The sequence below is a fragment of the Mugil cephalus genome, chromosome 15, assembly GCF_022458985.1.
Source record: "Mugil cephalus isolate CIBA_MC_2020 chromosome 15, CIBA_Mcephalus_1.1, whole genome shotgun sequence".
NCBI classification, from domain to species: Eukaryota; Metazoa; Chordata; class Actinopteri; order Mugiliformes; family Mugilidae; genus Mugil; species Mugil cephalus.
In genome coordinates, this window is record NC_061784.1 from 4,144,053 (window position 1) to 4,162,681 (window position 18,629).

Sequence of the window (18,629 nt, forward strand, 5' to 3'; positions counted from 1 at the left end):
TGCTCGTCGGTGAATGGCCGCTCAGCGAAGGTGCCCCCATTGTACATTTCAATCTTTGTCCCACTGTACATTGAAAGCCTTTATTCACATACAGTGCAATGAACGTTTCGGTTAGAGTTGGGGAATATGTGTGGTCAGCCCATTCTTCCCTTATCCAGCTCAAAAGACACGATAACGTCCAGCAACAGGCTGCTCTTGAAAATTCAGTTATGCGGATTGCTTCCTCCGATATTTCCCTGCTTTGGATAAGGAAGACTCAGATTCTCCAAAGGTAAGCTCCTCCAGGGCTGTTGAAAAGACTGAACTGACAGAAGCTGAGTTTACCTTTTTTCCTGTTTTCACTTCGTAACAACCCAATTTACTGATCAGTTTCTCCATGATGGGTCTGTGTTCATCTGACAATGAATTTCTAAACACATGAATTTTAAAAGGTTTCTCCTTAAATGTAATTAATCCTTTTGCAATATTATATTGCTGATACTTTTCGAAATATTAGAAATGGGTACTTTGTATGTGAAAGTGTATCAACATCGGTGTAAGAATTACACTGATTAAAGATATTTCATGATTTTTACTTTTATTTTTATCAAGGCCTTCCATTTAAATCTAACGCGTCCCTCTAATGACTTCTGATTTCAGTGTGTCATGATGCTAGTATAGGGTGTTAAAAGGAACGTATTCAAAATAATTTTTCCTGACTAAATTAAATTAACTAAATTTAACTAAACAATTTATTTTGTTTCCACAGAAATGGGGGACTGGTCCATTCTTGGCCGCTTCCTAACAGAAGTGCAGAACCACTCCACAGTCATTGGAAAGATATGGCTGACGATGCTGCTCATCTTCCGCATCTTGCTAGTGGCCCTGGTGGGGGACGCTGTCTACAGCGATGAGCAGTCCAAGTTCACCTGCAACACCCTACAGCCCGGGTGCAACAACGTCTGCTATGACACGTTTGCTCCAGTCTCACACTTGCGCTTTTGGGTCTTTCAGATCGTTCTCGTCTCCACACCTTCCATTTTCTACATCATCTATGTCTTGCAAAAAATCACCAAGAACGAAAACTTAGAGGCCAAGAAGGTAGAAGTGATACCCAGGTCATCGTCTTTGCCTGATGTAGGAGCAGATAAAGAGGCAGCGCTGGTAGCCGGCGGTCATTACGACACCACCTATAACAATGAGACTTGGAGCTCACATGAAGACGAGTTTGAGGAGAAGAGTCAGCTGGAAGAGCAAACGAATGAGGTAGGGAAGGATCCAACCCAACTCTCCAGTCAAGTACTCCTCATCTACATCATACACGTTCTGCTGCGCTCCATCATGGAGATAATCTTCCTCATTGGACAGTATTACCTGTTTGGATTTGAAGTCCCCCACCTGTTTCGCTGTGAGACCTACCCCTGTCCAAACAGAACCGACTGCTTTGTGTCTCGAGCGACGGAGAAGACCATCTTTCTTAACTTCATGTTCAGCGTCAGTCTCGGCTGCTTCATCTTGAACATTGTGGAGCTGCATTACCTGGGTTGGATTTACATATTCAGAGTGCTGTTCTCTGCATGCTGTACGTGCTGTGAGCCAGATAGAGACCAGATTCATCAGGTGGAATTGTATTCTGACAGCAACCCGCTGTTGCTCGAGCTCAAACACTCTCTAAGTGGAAGAGTTGTCCTGCAGACCACCTCTATGGTGTCCCTGGACAGGAGTGGAGGCATGCCAAACCAGGCCATCTCCTTTGAGACAGACTCTACGCTGGAGTGCACTTCAAAGAGGAATTCAGACGACAAAGATCGCACCAAAGCTAGACTGCATAATATTGCCAAAATAGGAAGAGGAAAAAAATCTTGGCTTTGAAATTTTTGTACATTCTCTTTTTTTCACGCTTGACTGCAGTTGTGTATCTCAAAATACTATTTTTTTTCTCAGAATGGATTTGTTTAAGAAAACTATAGAGTAATTATTAAAAAGGTCTGTGACAACTCACCTTCTATCAGAAAGAACCAGTGACAGATTCAGTGTATTTGTTTCTCAACACAATTCCAGTTATGTAAGTTTACTTAGCTTTAAGTAAGCAAAAACATGTAATGATTTGGAAAAGATTCTGAGTTCATCAAACATACATTAGAGGCAAGTATTTAAAATGTGGTGTAGCATTTCATGAAATTGTGTCAGTGTATTTTCTGTAGTTCATTCATACTTCCTCTCGATGCTACGTAACAATGACTGTAAAGTCTCCTTTGTAAATGGCCAGGTGATGTTCAAACACCACCTGAATATGAAGTTTGAAGCTTAAATGTGAACTTCTTGCATACAGTAATTGGCCTGTAAAAACTGCACATGGCCTTTAATTCTGATTTGGCTTGAAACCCTGTATGCTGGTTTAATTCTCATTGATTTTCCCTTAAATTGCAACGCTAGAAACCAATGTATGTAAAGTAGGTGGAGTGTAACTTATACACTGCATGTGCCGTAACAGAACTTGATTTTCTCTGTCACAGTCAGAAATAACTAAACAATCATCTTGCTGTCCAGCTAATAATATATCAAAATTTGAACAGTGTAAGACGGTTTTAATAGTACATTCAAGTTTCAGAAAAACCTGGGAAACACCATATGCTGCTAGTAGCATCAAACAAAAGAACACAAAGAATGGCATTTAATCTTTTGTAGAATATTAACAGGCTCAACAACGTTTAAACATATCTTTGGACATTTTGGCATGTTTGAGTCTTGTCAAGTTTCACTACAGTGTCATTGTTTCTAGTAAACAAGAAGACCAGGAGGGGTCACTGTTGCCCAGTGTACACTGGGGCCGCCTTTGGGTGCTGTTGGAATTAGGAAATTTTCGAGCCGTTTATACATGTAGGCCCCAAATGCTATTGCACAAGGGTAACTTTAGCACACTTGTCACATTTTAGATGCATAGTATTTTACTTGTCGACAATGAAGACATAGGTTACTTTAGTTTAAGGCTTTTCATACAAATGTATATTATCAAGCTTCCTTTGAAAGAGTTGATTTAACCATGATTTAAACTTCTGCTGTAGAACTTTGTAAAAGTAAAACACATTGATTTTTAAATTAAAATCACAAAGACGTGTTGAGTTCCCTGCGTGCGTGTTGCCATCCCTCCACAGCAATCGGAAGTCGGAGGCGGCGGCAGGCATTTGAAGGCAGCACAAGTACATTTCTCGCACCTGCTGTCAATTCCAAGGAAGAAAATGCCGAAAACTTCTAGTAAGACAGGAACGCTGACCAGTTCCAGGTAGGTAATTATAATACCTTCTGACAGTATCTACTCTCTGTTATTTTTTTATTTTTATGAATGACATTTTTACACTGAAAGGCACCGGTGCTAGAGAATGAGGGCAAAGCAGCTTAAAGGGAGAGCATTATGGCCAAGCCGATGACTTGTCATAGCGACAACCTAGTTGACTGTACAGTAAGTTCAGCAAAGCCGTTCACAACTGCCATTCCCTATAACTGAAGTGCAATGAGAGCATTCAACAAACTGCAAAATGCTCTAATGTCATTGTAGTTTCTGTCGAGTATGTCATTGTCTATCTGACCATAGGAGATGTGATTAGGTGTGGATTAAGTGCGAATTGAGTGTTTATGTGTTGACAATAACAAAGCAATGTTGCTGGCTACGTATGCATGCAGTTTCAGTGGAGACCCCTATTCAACCATCACTGTCTTCTGAACATTTTGAGTAGCCTGTCATGTATGTAGGGCACCTTCAGGTGCAATGTGGCACGGATGTGTCAGTATATATGACTGAGAGAATGAACTCCAAATCTATAGTAGGCTACGTACTACTTGTCCACGTTGTTCGTTGAGACTCTAGAGAAGGCGTAGGTGATGTCAGTTCAGTTATAGCACATGAGGCCAACACAGTGTGAAGTTTTCTTGTGATTTTCAAAAGGTTTTGAGTGTATTTGGGTGTGTTAATAGGCCCACTAAATGTAAGGTGCCGTCAGGATGATAAGCGCATGCAAAGAGGAAATGTCATGACATGGTAACGTGTAATACCTGTTTTTCAACTTTAAGATCCACTCAGAAATGTTGATTCCAACACTAGAACATGATCAATAACTTATATCTTAAGATCAGGATTGTAGATAAAAAAGCAAAAAATATAGTAATATTTAAGTGAGTGTACATAGATCTAGCATTGTTCATATATGCATAGATATCTCTATAAACAATTTAGTTTCCATTACAAATACGAGGTATTACGCAAGTGGTATTCTGTCATGCATTCAGGTTTTTCTTCATTTTCAATTTTTCTGTTCCTCTTCCTTGCAGATGACATTACAAGATATCTGATGCTTTTTGCCACTTTCATGAGACCATCTCATAAAAGCACATGTGAAACCGTTTCTAAAATCACGTTGGTAAATAACAGAAAAGTTCAAGCATGTTTCACTTAATCAAGAAAGACAAGGAGAAGGAGAAGGACTTGAGCAAGAAGGAAAAGAAAGACAAGAAGGAGAAGAAAGAACGCATGTCCCAGGCAGAGTTAAAGAGCCTAGAAGAGATGAGCATTCGTAGAGGCTTCTTCAACCTGAATCGAGGCAGCTCCAAGAGGAACTCTAGGAGCAAGTTGGAGATCTCTAGCCCTATTCCAATTAAGGTGGCCAGCAACACCGAGCTATCCATGTCAGACGTGGAGGCTGAGCACCATCACAACACCCAGGAGCAGGGCCAAATAAGTGGAGGTTCCACTGGAGAAGACATGAAGGGGAATGACCTGGAACATCATCGCAACTCTGTGAAGGAGAGAGCGGCTAAATTTGGGGAATTGGCCAAGCTGAATTCGGTGGTGGACAAGAAGGAAGTAACCTTTTCTCAGAGCACCAAAGGGGGCACCGCTTTGGAGGCTTCAACTGTTCCTGGGCAGAAATGGGATACATCTATTTCAAAGCCCTGTCCCAATCCAAAAGGCCCCATTGAGGTTCACGTTCCTGAGTTGGTTGAGAAGACGTTCCCTGGTGCAGACCTACAGTTGCCTATGCTTGTTGCTCCACCAATACCAGACCCCAGAGAACTTGAGGTACAGAGGCGCAACACTGGGGATTTTGGCTTCTCTTTGCGGAGGACCACCATGCTGGACAGGAAGCCCGATGGAGGAGTGTGTCGGCATGTGGTACACTTCGCCGAACCAGGGGCTGGGTCCAAGGACCGGTCTCTGGGCCTGGTGCCAGGAGACAGGCTAGTGGAAATCAATGGGATCAATGTGGAGAACAAAAACAGGGATGAAATAGTCGAGATGATTCGCAATTCTGGAGAATTGGTCCGACTTAAGGTGCAGACGATTTTGGAGCTGAGCGAGTTGAATCGCAGCTGGCTGAGGACCACTCAGGGCTGGCACAAAGAAGCCTTTGATGTAAGTAGTACTGTTGAATAATGCTTGGTCTACTCTGTTAATACAGTGTTACTCGCAAAAAATCCACTTTCTTTCCATGTAGTCTTTCTCTTTTCATACCAAGAAGAACCTACATCACAAAATTCATTTTTTGGCTATGGTTTTATTTTGCTGAATATTTAGAAATAATCCTCCTTATTTGCATTTCTCTTAAATACAGAGTTCATGTTATGGTGCTTCTGTATGTTTTAAATACATATAGAACAGGAGGAGAACATTTTTATTACTTATTTTGTTATTGTTATTTGTTATTGTCTCCTTACTATGAGGTTTTGCATCCACACATAGTGGATTAAAGATGTCTGGATTATGGGTGGAACTTCAATGACGCTCGTAATGTGATTTTGTGCTTGTACGTATGGGGGAGTGTCTATGTGCGTGTGTTTTGAAAGAGAGAATGTGTTCTGGTGTACATATAATCCCCCTCCCTCCCCCCGGTCCTTTGACACCAAACAATGGGACGCTGAAGGAAACAACGGCCCAAACGCCGCCACGGCCCATGGCCATATGGTCTTGTAAGACTTGGCTGGCAGCCCATTCAGTTCTTTTCACTCAGATAATCATGTGCAACAAGTAGAAGAGCATCAAGTTAAACTCTTTATTAGCTGGCACAACAAACACCTGAATTTGAATCTTTTGTTGTTTGATTTTGTAGCAGTAGTAATTTAGATGGCGGTCATACTGCATCAGTAATACTGTTGAATTCTGCTATGGTTTTATCTATAAGGACACATGCAAACAAAATGTCATACTGCTGTGAATTTATTTTTAAACCAAAAACAGTGAAATATTGCTAGCTATCGCTGAATTTTAGGAAATGGAGAATTAAATTTCAGGAAATGCCAATTAAATAGCCTTACTTAAGGTATATTGTGTTTGTGATACATGACATAAAACAATGAGACGGCTGTTTCAGTCATTAAAATAGATTCCTTCTGACAGCACCAGATTGGGCTATTTGTCTGGAGCAGATTGATTCAGAATCATACAGTATTATGACAATAGAACAATTGACCTACTGACTAATTCGTGTGTTTTGTGTAATCAACGGGGTTGTCTCTATTCTTTCAGGAGTACCATCATATGGAACTGTGGGCATGAATGCGTACACAGCCACACACTGGATTCATTTACTACTTTAGATTGGATGTGTGTCTCCCTGTCCTGCTTTGTCCTACATTTATCCAATCTTGATGATCATTATGAGACGGGCCCCTTTGAAAAAGTGCATGTGAGACTGACCTAGAACCAACAGCACTATTTATAGCTGGTTATAATAATATCTGGATTCTGGATTGAGAACTCTGCAACACAATTGAGCACCATGTGTGATGCTTGAACATCTCATTGAGTGGGTGTAAAGGAATATTTTTTTTGGACATGTTTATTTTCTTGATATGAGTACCTTGCAAGATAGGGTGTGTTATAACAAGAAGCCTGGAGATGGCTATCTTAGCTTAGCATAAAAACTGGAAGGCTGGAGAAGTAGCTAGCCTGGTTTTTAGGTCCAGTGACTTTGGGGATTCTTGTCATTACTGTGATGTTGCCAAGCAACCAGCGAGGATCTTTGTGACTGCAGTGAGAATACAATAATGATAAGCCTGTTACCGCACAAAAACAGCTCAGGATTGGTATCGGCTTAACACCTGCTCTCCCGCACTCTGCTGTCTGTTGTTTTTTCCCCTTTCATTATTGTATAGACTCTGATTACAATAGTTTCAGATAGTTTGCTTTATTAGTATGCCCCTCACCTTTACACACAAGTCTGTCCAGCTGCCATGAAAAAAAAAGATCTCCTCACCAAACTCAATGTGTTTCAAAAGATTTGCATAACTGCACTGTTCAAAGGTCAGTGGTAGATTTCTTCCCAAGAGAGAGGAAGAACTTTACATGTGTTTTTATTCTCCATTCAAATTAAATAATTTCATATATACACTACTGGGCACTGCTACTCTTGTACAAAACATAGAAGGAGCTGTCCGGATTTGTCCACTTTCTCTTCCTGAGTCACTAGAAGCAAATAAGTTCTCAAACTGTATATCTGTTCAGGTTATGTAGGACAGGCATGCTGCGCTACATGCAAGCAGGTGCATACTGTGCAAGTGGGTCCATCTGCTGCTTATTGTTTTTGTACTCGGACTTCCTCAAGCAATGATGTAATTACAGATGATTCTTAAAAAGTTCGATCTGGTGTCTGTTGAACAAGACAGTTGAACATGAGGGGATTTCTTGAAATTTGGCCAAATTTTCACTTAGACTCAAGGATAAACACTGGTTGTATTTAGGGAGGTCAAAGGTCACTGTCACTTCTGTCAACATTTCACACAAATGTCTAATATGATAAAATGATAAAGTGGCGGCATTTTATATCCAAATGTCAAAGGCCAGCTTCTCTGTATTGCACAAACAGAACAACATGTTTTGGCAGAGATGGCACAGGAATACAAGAGAAGGCAAAGTAGCTTTATTTATATAGCACATTTCATACACAAGGCATCTCGATGTGTTTTACATAAAAAGGTGAAGACATACAATTTAAAAACAAACGGTGAAGAAAAACAAACAAGGGGTATAGTCAAAAAGTAATGGTATTACTGGAACAACATAAAAATGCATAGAGGGGAAAAAGTGATAAGAGTGCAGAATTTCTTCAAAATGATAACAACGCTAAATGCTAAAGTCCATTAAAAGAGCTCACCCATAAGCACTTGAAAAGAGAAATATTTTTAGCCTGGATTTAAAAACATTCACACTTGGAGCTCTATCTGTGTGCAGCATAACAGCTAAATGCTGTGTCACCCTGTTTAGTCTGAACTCTGGGCTCGACTATCTGACCTGAGTCAATATCACGTCAGAGATGTATTCTGGACTTAAACCATTCAGTAATTTGTAGACCAGTAGTTGAACTTTGACTGGGAGCCAGTGTAAAGACTTCAGAACTGGGGTAATTTGCTCTGATCTCTTTGTTCTGATCAACGCTCAAAGTGCATCATTTTGAATGAACTGCACCAGTTTTATGCTCTTCTGGGGGGAATCCAGTCAGAAGACTGTTACAGCAGTCAAGTTTACTGGAGATGAAGGGATGGATGAACTTCTCCTGGCCTGTTAGAGACATGAAATCCTTCACTATGGATCTTAAGTTGATAGAAATCTGTTTTGGTGATCGGTTTAATGTGACTACTGAAAGTCAGAGCTGAATCTATCAATACACCAAGGTTTCAGACATAGTTTTTTAGCAAATGCTATTAAAGGTATTTAGTTAGCAAACCTTTTGTCTTTACTGACAAAAACAATTATCTCTGTTTCATCCCAATTCAACTGAAGGAAACTGTGGTTCATCCAAGTATTTACCTTCTCTAAACAGCGACACAATGACTGTATTGGGCTATAGTCGTCTGGGGACAGTTCTAGATATATCTCTATATCTCTATATACAGTCTCTAGGCAGTAATTCTTTGAAAATCAGTTGGTGCTTTTGGATTATGTTGTGGGGGAAAAAATCCTCCTTTTTTGTTGAATATTATCATATATATTATCATGTAGTTTTGGGAGCACATTCGACATTTAATAAAACTGAGAGCCTACCTACAATCTGCTCTATCCCTGTATGACTTATCTCTTCTCCCTTGCATTTTTTGTCTTTCTGCAATCCAGTTTGGAACTGTTTGAAAATTAGCAAATAGTTTAATCTCCTTTCCAAGCTGTTCATTTAAATGACATCATTGCCATTTCCAGGGCTTTAGATGCTACTGTAGAGCGTATTAGCACAGCTGTGGATTAGAAAGAGGTGGAGTTCTCCATAGGATGAAGCTGAGACTCATAGCAGGGCACAAACAAGGACATGAGCTCAACTCTTTTGACTACAGTTTGACATTTCAAGACATTCTTGGGTGTGTCACTGACACTACATGGCAAACACACTTGTCAGGCACACCTTTACCTTGACTGCCATGAGCAAGCACAGTCACACTGAGCATTATTATTTGTGTTTTGTATACTTTGATTGGTGTTGTGAAGAGAGAATTAAATTAAATTTTGAATGTGATGATAGATAAACTTGTGTTCAGTGTAAATCAACTGGCAAATGCAGGGTGCAATTAGTTTAATTAGAAATTTAACAGTATATGAGACCTTTGTAGCTTCCTACTCCACATGAGATCCCAACTAAAATTAATGTTGCCTCTCTTACTTGTTCCCATGGCCTACTTTCAGGAGGAAGTTCTGATTTTAAGGCCTATCTGTTGTTACTGATTAAATTCTGGGTCACATGCTGAGATGTTCGAGAGAGTGATGGTCCCTGATTCATTTCTGCTCTGAGCATCAAAAGACGTGGATACAGGACAAATGTCTCATGGGACTTTTGATTGAATTTATTTGGCTTCTGTCAGGAAAGTCAACTTTTAATTTATAATGAAACAACTAAAAATCGTTGATACTTCAATATTAGTTTTATATGAAGTGGATGTTGTGTATAATTATAAGAATATGGTATTGAATGAGCTCATATGGTATTTCAACATGGCTCACACAGATTTCATAGTATGGAAGGACTTAACTGGGTCAGATTCATCCGGGTCTATGGTGTATAGAGTCCTTAATCTTTGGTCTGCACCAACCACGTGTAGACAAACAGTCGACACATTGCTGTGTCCCAGTAACAGACTCAGGGGATTAGTAGTCTGTGCTAGATAGACCAGGCTGTGTGTTTGACTGGAACTTGCTGAATGCAAACGTGAACTTCTGAGCTGAGCATGAGAAAGAAATCTCTCTGTAGCCGTTTAGAGAGATTTTTACAGGGAAGCTCTACTTGTTCCACGTTAGTTAACACTACGGTTAACTTCTAGATGCTAGACAATATAGTTTAAATGAAACAATCATTTTGTGCCCTGTACTTAACTAACTGGTCATTTGATTACTGAAACTGTTTCAGCCTATGAATAGGGAAAGAATGTGCCGAGATTGGATTAGCTCATCCCTGCCCAGTCAAGCCTGTTGCTTCATTTCCGTGTTTTCCTCGTCTGAATTCACTCCATGGCACCTGCAAGTTGAATGCCTTCCACAAGGCATCTCAGCCTTTGCTGTTTTACCAAACTGGTTTTACAGCAACACAGTTTCAACAGATCTCTCATTTTAGTATGTCAAGAACGTAGGATTGTTAGGATTATTCTCTAAAATTGTTGCTCATCTTTATGTGTCTCAGTTATACCATTTACTATAAATGAACATGAAATGGATGTTAATTATGCTTTCTGTATTATTATGGTTTGCCATTGAGCAATGGAAAAGTCTTGAATTCAGGTCAGTAGTGTGCCCAAGCATGGTTTTCTGTGAAGTATTAAACTCAATTCGTTGGTTTACAGCTCCCTCTTGTGGTCTAAAAGGCATAGTGAAGAACATGACTTTCACACATGTTAAAGACTTTGGCTTCAGTTAACAGATCCACCTGTGTGCATACACATTTCAGTGTATGTCAATCTATGCTGATGTGTGTATGTATGTAAGCTTCACAGGTTCAGGAACAACTCAGAAAGCAAGAAAAAAACACAATGTGTTGACCTGGCCTCCAAATTCAGCTGGTCAATTATCTGTGGAATGCACTGGAACAAGCCTGATCCACAGAGGCCCCTCCCCCCAAGCCCCCACTAAAACATTCTGTTGCCAGACTCCACAGGACACCCTCGGATGACCCAGGTCTCTGATGAGTCACAAATGTTTTGGAGGCACAAGGGAGACCCACACAATATGAGGAAGGTGGTCATAATGCTATTCCTGATCAGTGTATATCATTATGGCACCACATGAGGAACACTCTGATACTCTGTCACCAGGAGGGGAGAGTGGCAGGGAAATGTGGCAGTAGCAGTTGATGTAGTTGTGCAAATTCTATTTATAGTCCCTCTGTGTTTCAGCAGCTGTCGCTCTTCTATCTCTCTGCCCGGCCCCCCTCATATTAGAACCCGCCACTCCTCAGACCACAGCTTTACTGTGCTGGGCCGACTGTAACCCCACCCTCGTGGTTGCCCCCTTTCTCTCTCTCAGGGCTAGTGACTGTGCGGTCTTAGCAGACCCAGGTCTCACCCTACCTTGGCCGCGACTGCACTCCTCTTGTGACAGAGTGAAGATTGGAAGGTTAACCAGGCCCAGAGAGAAGGTAATGGGCTCAGGCCTCTGGTGTACTTTGTGTGTGTGACGAGTCGAGAGATCGGCTCAGGGTGTACATGCTCTGCTTAGCAGTTCCATTAGGGCTCTGCTGGCGTCTCAGAATGGCCTCTTTGCTGCTGAAACTATTTATAGGAGTGGGCTCTGATGAAACACAGTCAGAGATGGTGAAACATGTTGCTGTGCAGCTCGTTTTTGCTGTGTTATCCTCAATAGCTAAAAGTTTTAAAAGTTGTGAAGTTAAGTAGCATCTCAAGTAGCATCTCTTTGTGATGATTAAATGTAGTGATGTCAAAGTGTGAAAATTTCAAGTATGTTTGACTCATTTATTTGATCAATTTATCATTTATATGGTTGGCTTCAGTGTGTTTCCTTGTTGGCAGTGCCTGTTGCTGTAGTTTGCGAGTCATTGCTTTCCTGATTGATTTTGTGTCTTGCCTGCAAAAGGAACAGATGTCCACTATTGTATGTAACCATTTCAGTGTAGTAACTCAAATAAAGGGAACTTCTTCATACATAGTAACTGAGAGCGAAGCCCACAAACAATAAATAACATTAAAACATAACTGTGAGTACAGACTTGTATTCCTATTAGAAGTGTGTATGTCTTGTTAGATCTTTATGTTCATGTTTTCCACTTGTTTCTTGCATTTTGAGGAAAGCCAGTCTTTCATTTCATCATCTTGTCTATGTGTTCTATCCTCAGTGCTGCATGGTCCCACTGCCTCGTTGGTGTATGACCAGAATACAAGTTCACACTGCTCACGTCTAAATTCCTTTTCTTCATCGATCAGCATAGTACATCCTCCTCTCTGTGGCATTCTCTTCTTTTCTCCCTCATCATTCCTTACATTTATTCTCCACATCGTCCAGCTTAATCCATGACTTCTGGCCTATCACCATGGCGTACAAATCACGCTTTTCTTTCTGGGAGCAAAAGGGAAGTCTCGCTTCTGTGTTTTATATCAGTTCACATCTGCTTCTTGCCGAATCTGTGTGTCTTTGAATTTGTTAAGTATTCCATGTTAATAGAGAAACACTTTGGTTTGAATGTGTGGTTTGATTTTGTTTGTGTTGCTCTCTCTTGTGTAGGTTAAAGTTGAGAACAAACCAAATGTAAGTGATATCTTAGCTGCATGAGTTGGGGCAAATTTTGTATATTTGTGTGCTGACACAGACTTCGTTACTAATCATTATTGTGATCGTTAGCTGAAAGTCTACTTTAGACCATAGCTTAACTAGCGCATGTTGAAAGCAAATTACAGGTTGATAGTAGATGATAGTATTCTCAGGGTCAACAGTAAGTAGAGATCATGGATTCAGTCCATAACTTTACAGTAATAAATTAACACTTTAAAAGCAATTGCCTGCATTGCCTGTATCCTAAAAACTCTAACAAATGTGCTTAGAACAGTTCATTCCAGTTTTTGCATTATTTTAAATCATGATTAGTTCAAATCCAGATTAGCTCTTACACAGCCACTAACTGTCTTTTATTGTGTGTCGGCAATAGCAGGATGTGGACGCCTTGTGCGTGTGCATGCTATAAACAAAACATTGCACCATAGAGCAACTAATGCTCAAAGACTCCGCAGGGTTGATGTATGAATGAAACCTTATCAGGCACAACACTGGAGGCTGCGATTTTATTTTTTTTAAGCTTAAAGGTTAAATTGAATGAATATGTTGAAATACATGGCATATATGATGGCATATACTAGATTAAATGCACAATGTATAGAAATCCATCCAGCCCAGAACCTGCAGCTGATCTTTGACAGTTTATCTGTGTCACTCATGGGGGTAATCTACATTTTCTACCTTGCTTTGTTTGTATTCAGTCTGATGTAGATAGTAGTCAGCCTCAGGCAGTCACTAAACCCGATCAAGACACAGGAAGTCGATCACAGCCAACTGCTGCATCAGCTGAAGAGTCCAGTCGTAACGTTGCTATTGGAGGTCCAGACAATCCAGGGGAGGAGCAGAGCGGCAAAAAGGTGGTGAAGATCATGAGGAGAGTTGATAGACAGGTGGTTCCTCCTGGGATGGAAGAGCAGAACCGGCCCACGGTTTCTGCTCCTGCTACAGGTTCGGTCCCCAGTAAAGTCAGAGCTAATGGAGGGGACAAGGATGATATATCCATGGGCCTGGCCAGTCTAATGGGCAGAGGCAGAACCAAAGAACACCGACCACGCACCCGCACCCAAGACCGCAGAGAAGATGTGAAAGAGGACTTGAAACAGGAAGAGGAGAAAGGAAAGATGGAGGAAGAGGAGGAAAAAACTACTATGGAAAAACCAGAAGAAGCAGCTTCTGTGCCCACTGTCGCAGCTCCAAACCCTGCTCCACCAAAGCCTAACGCTCTCACTCCTCCAACTGGTTTCATCCCTCCACCAAAACCAGACCCTTTGGCCCCGCCTGCTGGTTTCATTCCTGCTCCCAAACAGAATCCGTTGTCCCCTCCGCCTGGTTTCATCCCTGCCAAAAAATCTAGCCCAGTACCCCCAAAACATACCGCCTTGGCAAGACCTCCAGGATTCATCCCTGTTCCAAAGACGGATCCCTTGGCTCCTCCTGCAGGGTTCATCCCAAAGCCCCGTCTTTTTGCTGTGAAGAAAGCGGAGGTACTGAGTAAATAAAAAAGTGCATGTTTCTTACTGAACCTCTGGGTGGAGCATGTCTTCTAATAATAACCCAGACATTACTGTTCATATATATGCAGCTTCCTCAGACAATCAGATCAGCAGATTTGCCTTTGGATATTGAAACGTAACTTTTTATTACATGAAGCATAATTAGTTTGCCTATAATATTCAGTATAAACCAAAATGTATTGAACTCCTTTCTCCAAGTACCATTCAGGTTTTGACTCTGGCAAAAACCTGATATAGCAAGTGAATAAGTGAAGGGAAGTGGAGCGAGTGTGCGAGCTCAAGATCAGACTTCATCAGTGGTGATAAGGGTGTGCTCATGCCCTGCTCTTAGCTAGTCCGGTCAGCTGAAGTTGTCTTTGAGTACCAGGCTGTGTCTCATTACTGTCACTTTTGGACCTGAATTTGTGCTCTGTGTGCTGTAGACTGCTGAGGCTTAAAGGATCGTTTGGGAGGCTTATCATGATCATGATATCATCATGATAAGAATTCAGATAATGTCTTCTGAGCTAAAGTTGTTCTGTAACAGCTGATTGAATAACCAGTTGTTAATGTACAGCTTGGTGCAGGCATGATATAAATTGAGCATCATTTAGGTTCTTAAATATTTATCCCATTAGGAATTTTATTTTGCACCATTTCCTAATGATTATGTACTTCCATTGTCCCAGTTTCAGTTTATTTTTCAGACAAGGCTGCTATTTGATCCAGTTATTTAGTTTCTTTGGCATTCTGTCTGTCAGCAGGCCATGAGAAATGGATAGTTTGTGGAAGAGTGAGGGATTTGATTTTGGAGATGCACCTGTTTTTTTTTCTTCTTCTTCTTTTTTTTTGCTGTGGATATTGTGTTTTTAACCTCTCTCAGGATAGATATTTTTGTTTTCAAATATTGGGGGCAGGAATGCGATGTCAGCCAAACTTAGAAATTTATGTGTGACTTAGCATCACTGGCAGTTTGTGCTGTCCTGAGATTTGACTTACTGCTGTCACTGGAGCGAGGACTGTGCAACAAAATGTGTCCTAATGTAGTTTACAGGGGCACAGCTAAGCCATAGTGAAAAAGCGAAATTGAATCTAGTAGACTGCAAAAAGCCTACTTGAATTCATGGCTGTAAAACAATAATATTAAAAAAAATCAAGCAGAAGTGACGCATTTATTGTGATGAAATAAGTTTTCAGCCAAAACCCAATTACAAATATAACCTGAAAGTAAACTGGGTATACGTGTGCCAACGCTCTACACAGTTATGAAACAATATCCCAAAACCTCTGATGGTTTCATTTCATGTGCTATTTTTGGATTTTCAGATCCAACTGCAACATAATGCATAATTATTTAATTACTTTCAAGAAAATTGCAACAGACTGTTGTCTAAACAGCTATTGACGAACAGAAGCCTTGAACCATTATTGTTTTGCTGCGGCGCTTAATGATCCAATTTTCTTTAATAGTCACTTTGCCTTCTCCATTTCCTGATTGAATTAACTGGGAAATGAAATCAGTTGGAACAAATATGTCTAGAAGATGGCTGTAATTTCCGGATGAGTAAAACGGGATGTATACTATAGTCAAAAATAAATACGTCACGCTGAAAGATAATTGTCATTGTCATCATCTTGCCATGTAAATTCCATCTCTCTGTGTGTGCATGTTTTTCTGTGTGTTTGTGAATATTTACATAAAGAAGGAGACCTCTGCCCCCACCACGGCCCCTGTTGCACCACCCAGTGCCCACTCTGCAAAAACTGAACAGGTGTGTGTCTGTCTTGCTGCAAAGGTACACGTGTGTTTTCTCACATTCAAAGGTGCAACACTTTTTTTTCAGTTTTCTCTTTACATGGAATGATTGTTTGTGCCCACTCAATTTTCAGTTTGTCTAAAGTTGACAATCCTAGGAATTGGTTCACTGAGTTTAATTTCCGGTCACTTCTTGGCTGTTGCTGGTCCTGCTATCCAATTTCAGGTCCCACAGCTGATTCCCTCTGAGGAAGACCACAGCCGTGTAAAGAGGATCTTCACTGTCAATGGCAATGATGTAACGTTTTTTCTACTTTAGCTTGTGTGATTTGCATCGTCCATGCTTTACCAAGGCGTACACTGGGACTACTCTGTGTGAACTGTTCTCTACCCTGTATAGAGGGGGATTTGTCCAGAAATTCCTAAGGTCCTCATTGGACTGTCGGAGGAGTCCTACTGCCACTAATTACAGGGTACCAAATCTAAAGGTCCTCTTCTTTACTGGCCCCTGTGAAAACTGATCCTTCCAGACCAAAGAAATCTTGACTCATTCTAAAGTATGAAGATTATTTTCAGGAGAACACAGAGATTAAGCCTCCTTTTATTTCCAGTTATAGATACATGTATGCTATCTGAATTGTCTGGTTTGACATTGATTGACATGACACTACAGAAAAGAATAGTGCATGAATGCCTTTACTTTTGTTGATGATTTGTACACATTTGACAATGGTCAGCTTAAGCTTAGTGTTTCTAGCTAATCGAATTCTTCACATTCAAACTAATTTAATTATGTTCTTGCCAGAGTAAGAGGGGCACCTACTATATGAAAATGCATTGTGTGATTATTTTGGCAATGCTGGATTATACGTCAGTAAATTGTTTCTTGTTTTCTCAAGATCTAGAGCATCAATATAGAGCAGCAGATGGAACATAAGCTCTTGTATGGCAATATCATATAGCAACCATCTCATGAGGGAAAAAAGCCTCTAAACTATTCCTAAGTAGACCCTGAGTAAGATGGTGGTGATGATCTTCCAATGTCTAGTTCTATCTCTGTGGTCCAGAGTGTTGGAAGTCACTTCTTTTTGTACCTTGTCCTTGCTCTGATCTCTTGTTGTCTCAATCCATGTCCTAAATCTCCTGCTTTGGTTTTCTGCGGGTCACTGGATCCTGACTTGCCGCTGTCCACGTTGCTGTTTGCATGGCTAGCGTGCCAGAGGCCACAAATCTTCTCAGGTACAGGCTGCCTGACTGTGGGTTCGCTGCACTCCCCGGCTGTAGAGTTCTGGAGTCTAAATATGTTCTCCTCTACTGACCCCTCTCTGCCCTACTTTGTCTATGCCTGTGTGCTAGTCTTTGACCCCAGGCTGCTTTCTCTGTTCATGCAGTGGCACGGAATGTACTAATGGGACATCAATCTGTGGTTATTAAAGTTGGATTAGAGAGTCTGAACAAGATTCATTTTCCTATGCTGAATTTAACTGACACCACTCACTGTGTCCTGTTGCTTGCTTTGTGTATTTACACCAACATACTGAGGTTATATTGTAGTCATATGCAACTGTAAACTTTTTGAGTTTGCTTAACTGGCATTTGAGATCAAACGAGAGTGACAATGAAAACTTAGTGACTGTACATACAATGATACAATATATTGTTGTATCTTATATTACATTGCATCTTGTGTTTATTTGCTACATACCTTTTCTGTAAGATATTGTTAAGTGTGAATGTTAATATGACAGAGCATGAGTTTGTTCACTATAACCAGACCCACACAATGTACCTATTGCCTGCTCATTAATGCATTTATACAGCAGTTATCTCCTGGTGAAGGAGTGATTCGTCTAAGCATTGTTTGGCTTCCTGTTGGATTATTGCTGTAGTACTTTTTATTATATTTTTTGTCATAATATATTTTGTCCTTCTTATATATTTGTCACCGTGCCATATTTTGCATTGTTTCAATCATGCTATTGCAAAGTGCAATTAAAAAACTAAAAAGACTGGTACTTCCTTCTCCAGTCCAAGCCTATTGAGGACCCTGTGGCCATCCTTCAGGCATCACACTCAGCCGCAACTCAGGTCTGACCCTAGCCACAGCTGGTTGTAATTCTGGTAGCATGCTTCAGAGTAATGTCTGTTTTGTGGTTTATGTGTGTGACAAACCAGTATGTGTTATCGAGACCACCTAGAAATTCCAGGATTTACCTTCCCCCTAGCTCTACCTGCGTTGGCTGTTGAAAGTAAAGTACCAGATTCATGTTCATCAATATGCATCGACCCCACATCCAGTGTTTAATATGTTAGCTTGATTGCATGCCCGATCTAAATTGTATGTTTCCATGCATGAGTCTCTCGAAGCACTTGACTTGCATTAGGTGGTGCGGTTGTTTGCTGGGTTTAATCTTTTTTTCATGTATTTTGATATATGTGATGTACGTGGTTGTGATGAAACACCCCGCCTTGCCTTCCAACCTTGACGTCTTTGTAGTGAACATACTGAATGCACTCTCAGTGAGTTCAATGAACAATCTCCGGGCTTTGAATGGTGTATTAAAAAGGCAGTCGTGGGATCTCTGGTTCTTATGTGGAGGGCTGCTGATGCAATGGACAAACACACAGGAGGTGAAACCTGAAAAATATTCAAGCA

The 18,629-nt window shown here is 40.7% G+C and overlaps 2 protein-coding genes across 14 annotated transcripts in view; both read left to right on the plus strand.

Annotated features, from left to right (window-relative positions):
- Window positions 1-157: 157 nt before the first annotated feature.
- LOC125021311 (gap junction delta-2 protein) lies at window positions 158-2,333 on the plus strand. Its single transcript, XM_047607321.1, has 2 exons — window positions 158-271; window positions 749-2,333. Exon 2 carries the CDS (start codon window positions 751-753, stop codon window positions 1,849-1,851), a length of 1,101 nt encoding a protein of 366 aa, XP_047463277.1. The 5' UTR covers window positions 158-271; window positions 749-750; the 3' UTR covers window positions 1,852-2,333.
- An 808-nt stretch (window positions 2,334-3,141) lies between these two features.
- LOC125021040 (unconventional myosin-XVIIIa-like) overlaps window positions 3,142-18,629 on the plus strand; it is a 59,235-nt gene continuing 43,747 nt past the window's right edge. For 4 of the 13 annotated variants that reach the window (XM_047606813.1, XM_047606824.1, XM_047606817.1 and 1 more), the window contains exons 1-8: window positions 11,414-11,576; window positions 12,291-12,524; window positions 12,677-12,700; window positions 13,426-14,208; window positions 15,921-15,989; window positions 16,200-16,271; window positions 17,186-17,212; window positions 18,002-18,061. In XM_047606813.1, coding sequence (XP_047462769.1) covers window positions 12,486-12,524; window positions 12,677-12,700; window positions 13,426-14,208; window positions 15,921-15,989; window positions 16,200-16,271; window positions 17,186-17,212; window positions 18,002-18,061 — 1,074 coding nt within the window. In that variant the 5' untranslated portion in view covers window positions 11,414-11,576; window positions 12,291-12,485. Of the gene's footprint in view, window positions 3,263-4,305; window positions 5,387-11,412; window positions 11,577-12,290; window positions 12,525-12,676; window positions 12,701-13,425; window positions 14,209-15,920; window positions 15,990-16,199; window positions 16,272-17,185; window positions 17,213-18,001; window positions 18,062-18,629 lie in introns of those variants that run through there. The other 9 variants (XM_047606821.1, XM_047606822.1, XM_047606826.1 and 6 more) reach the window with 8 other exon arrangements.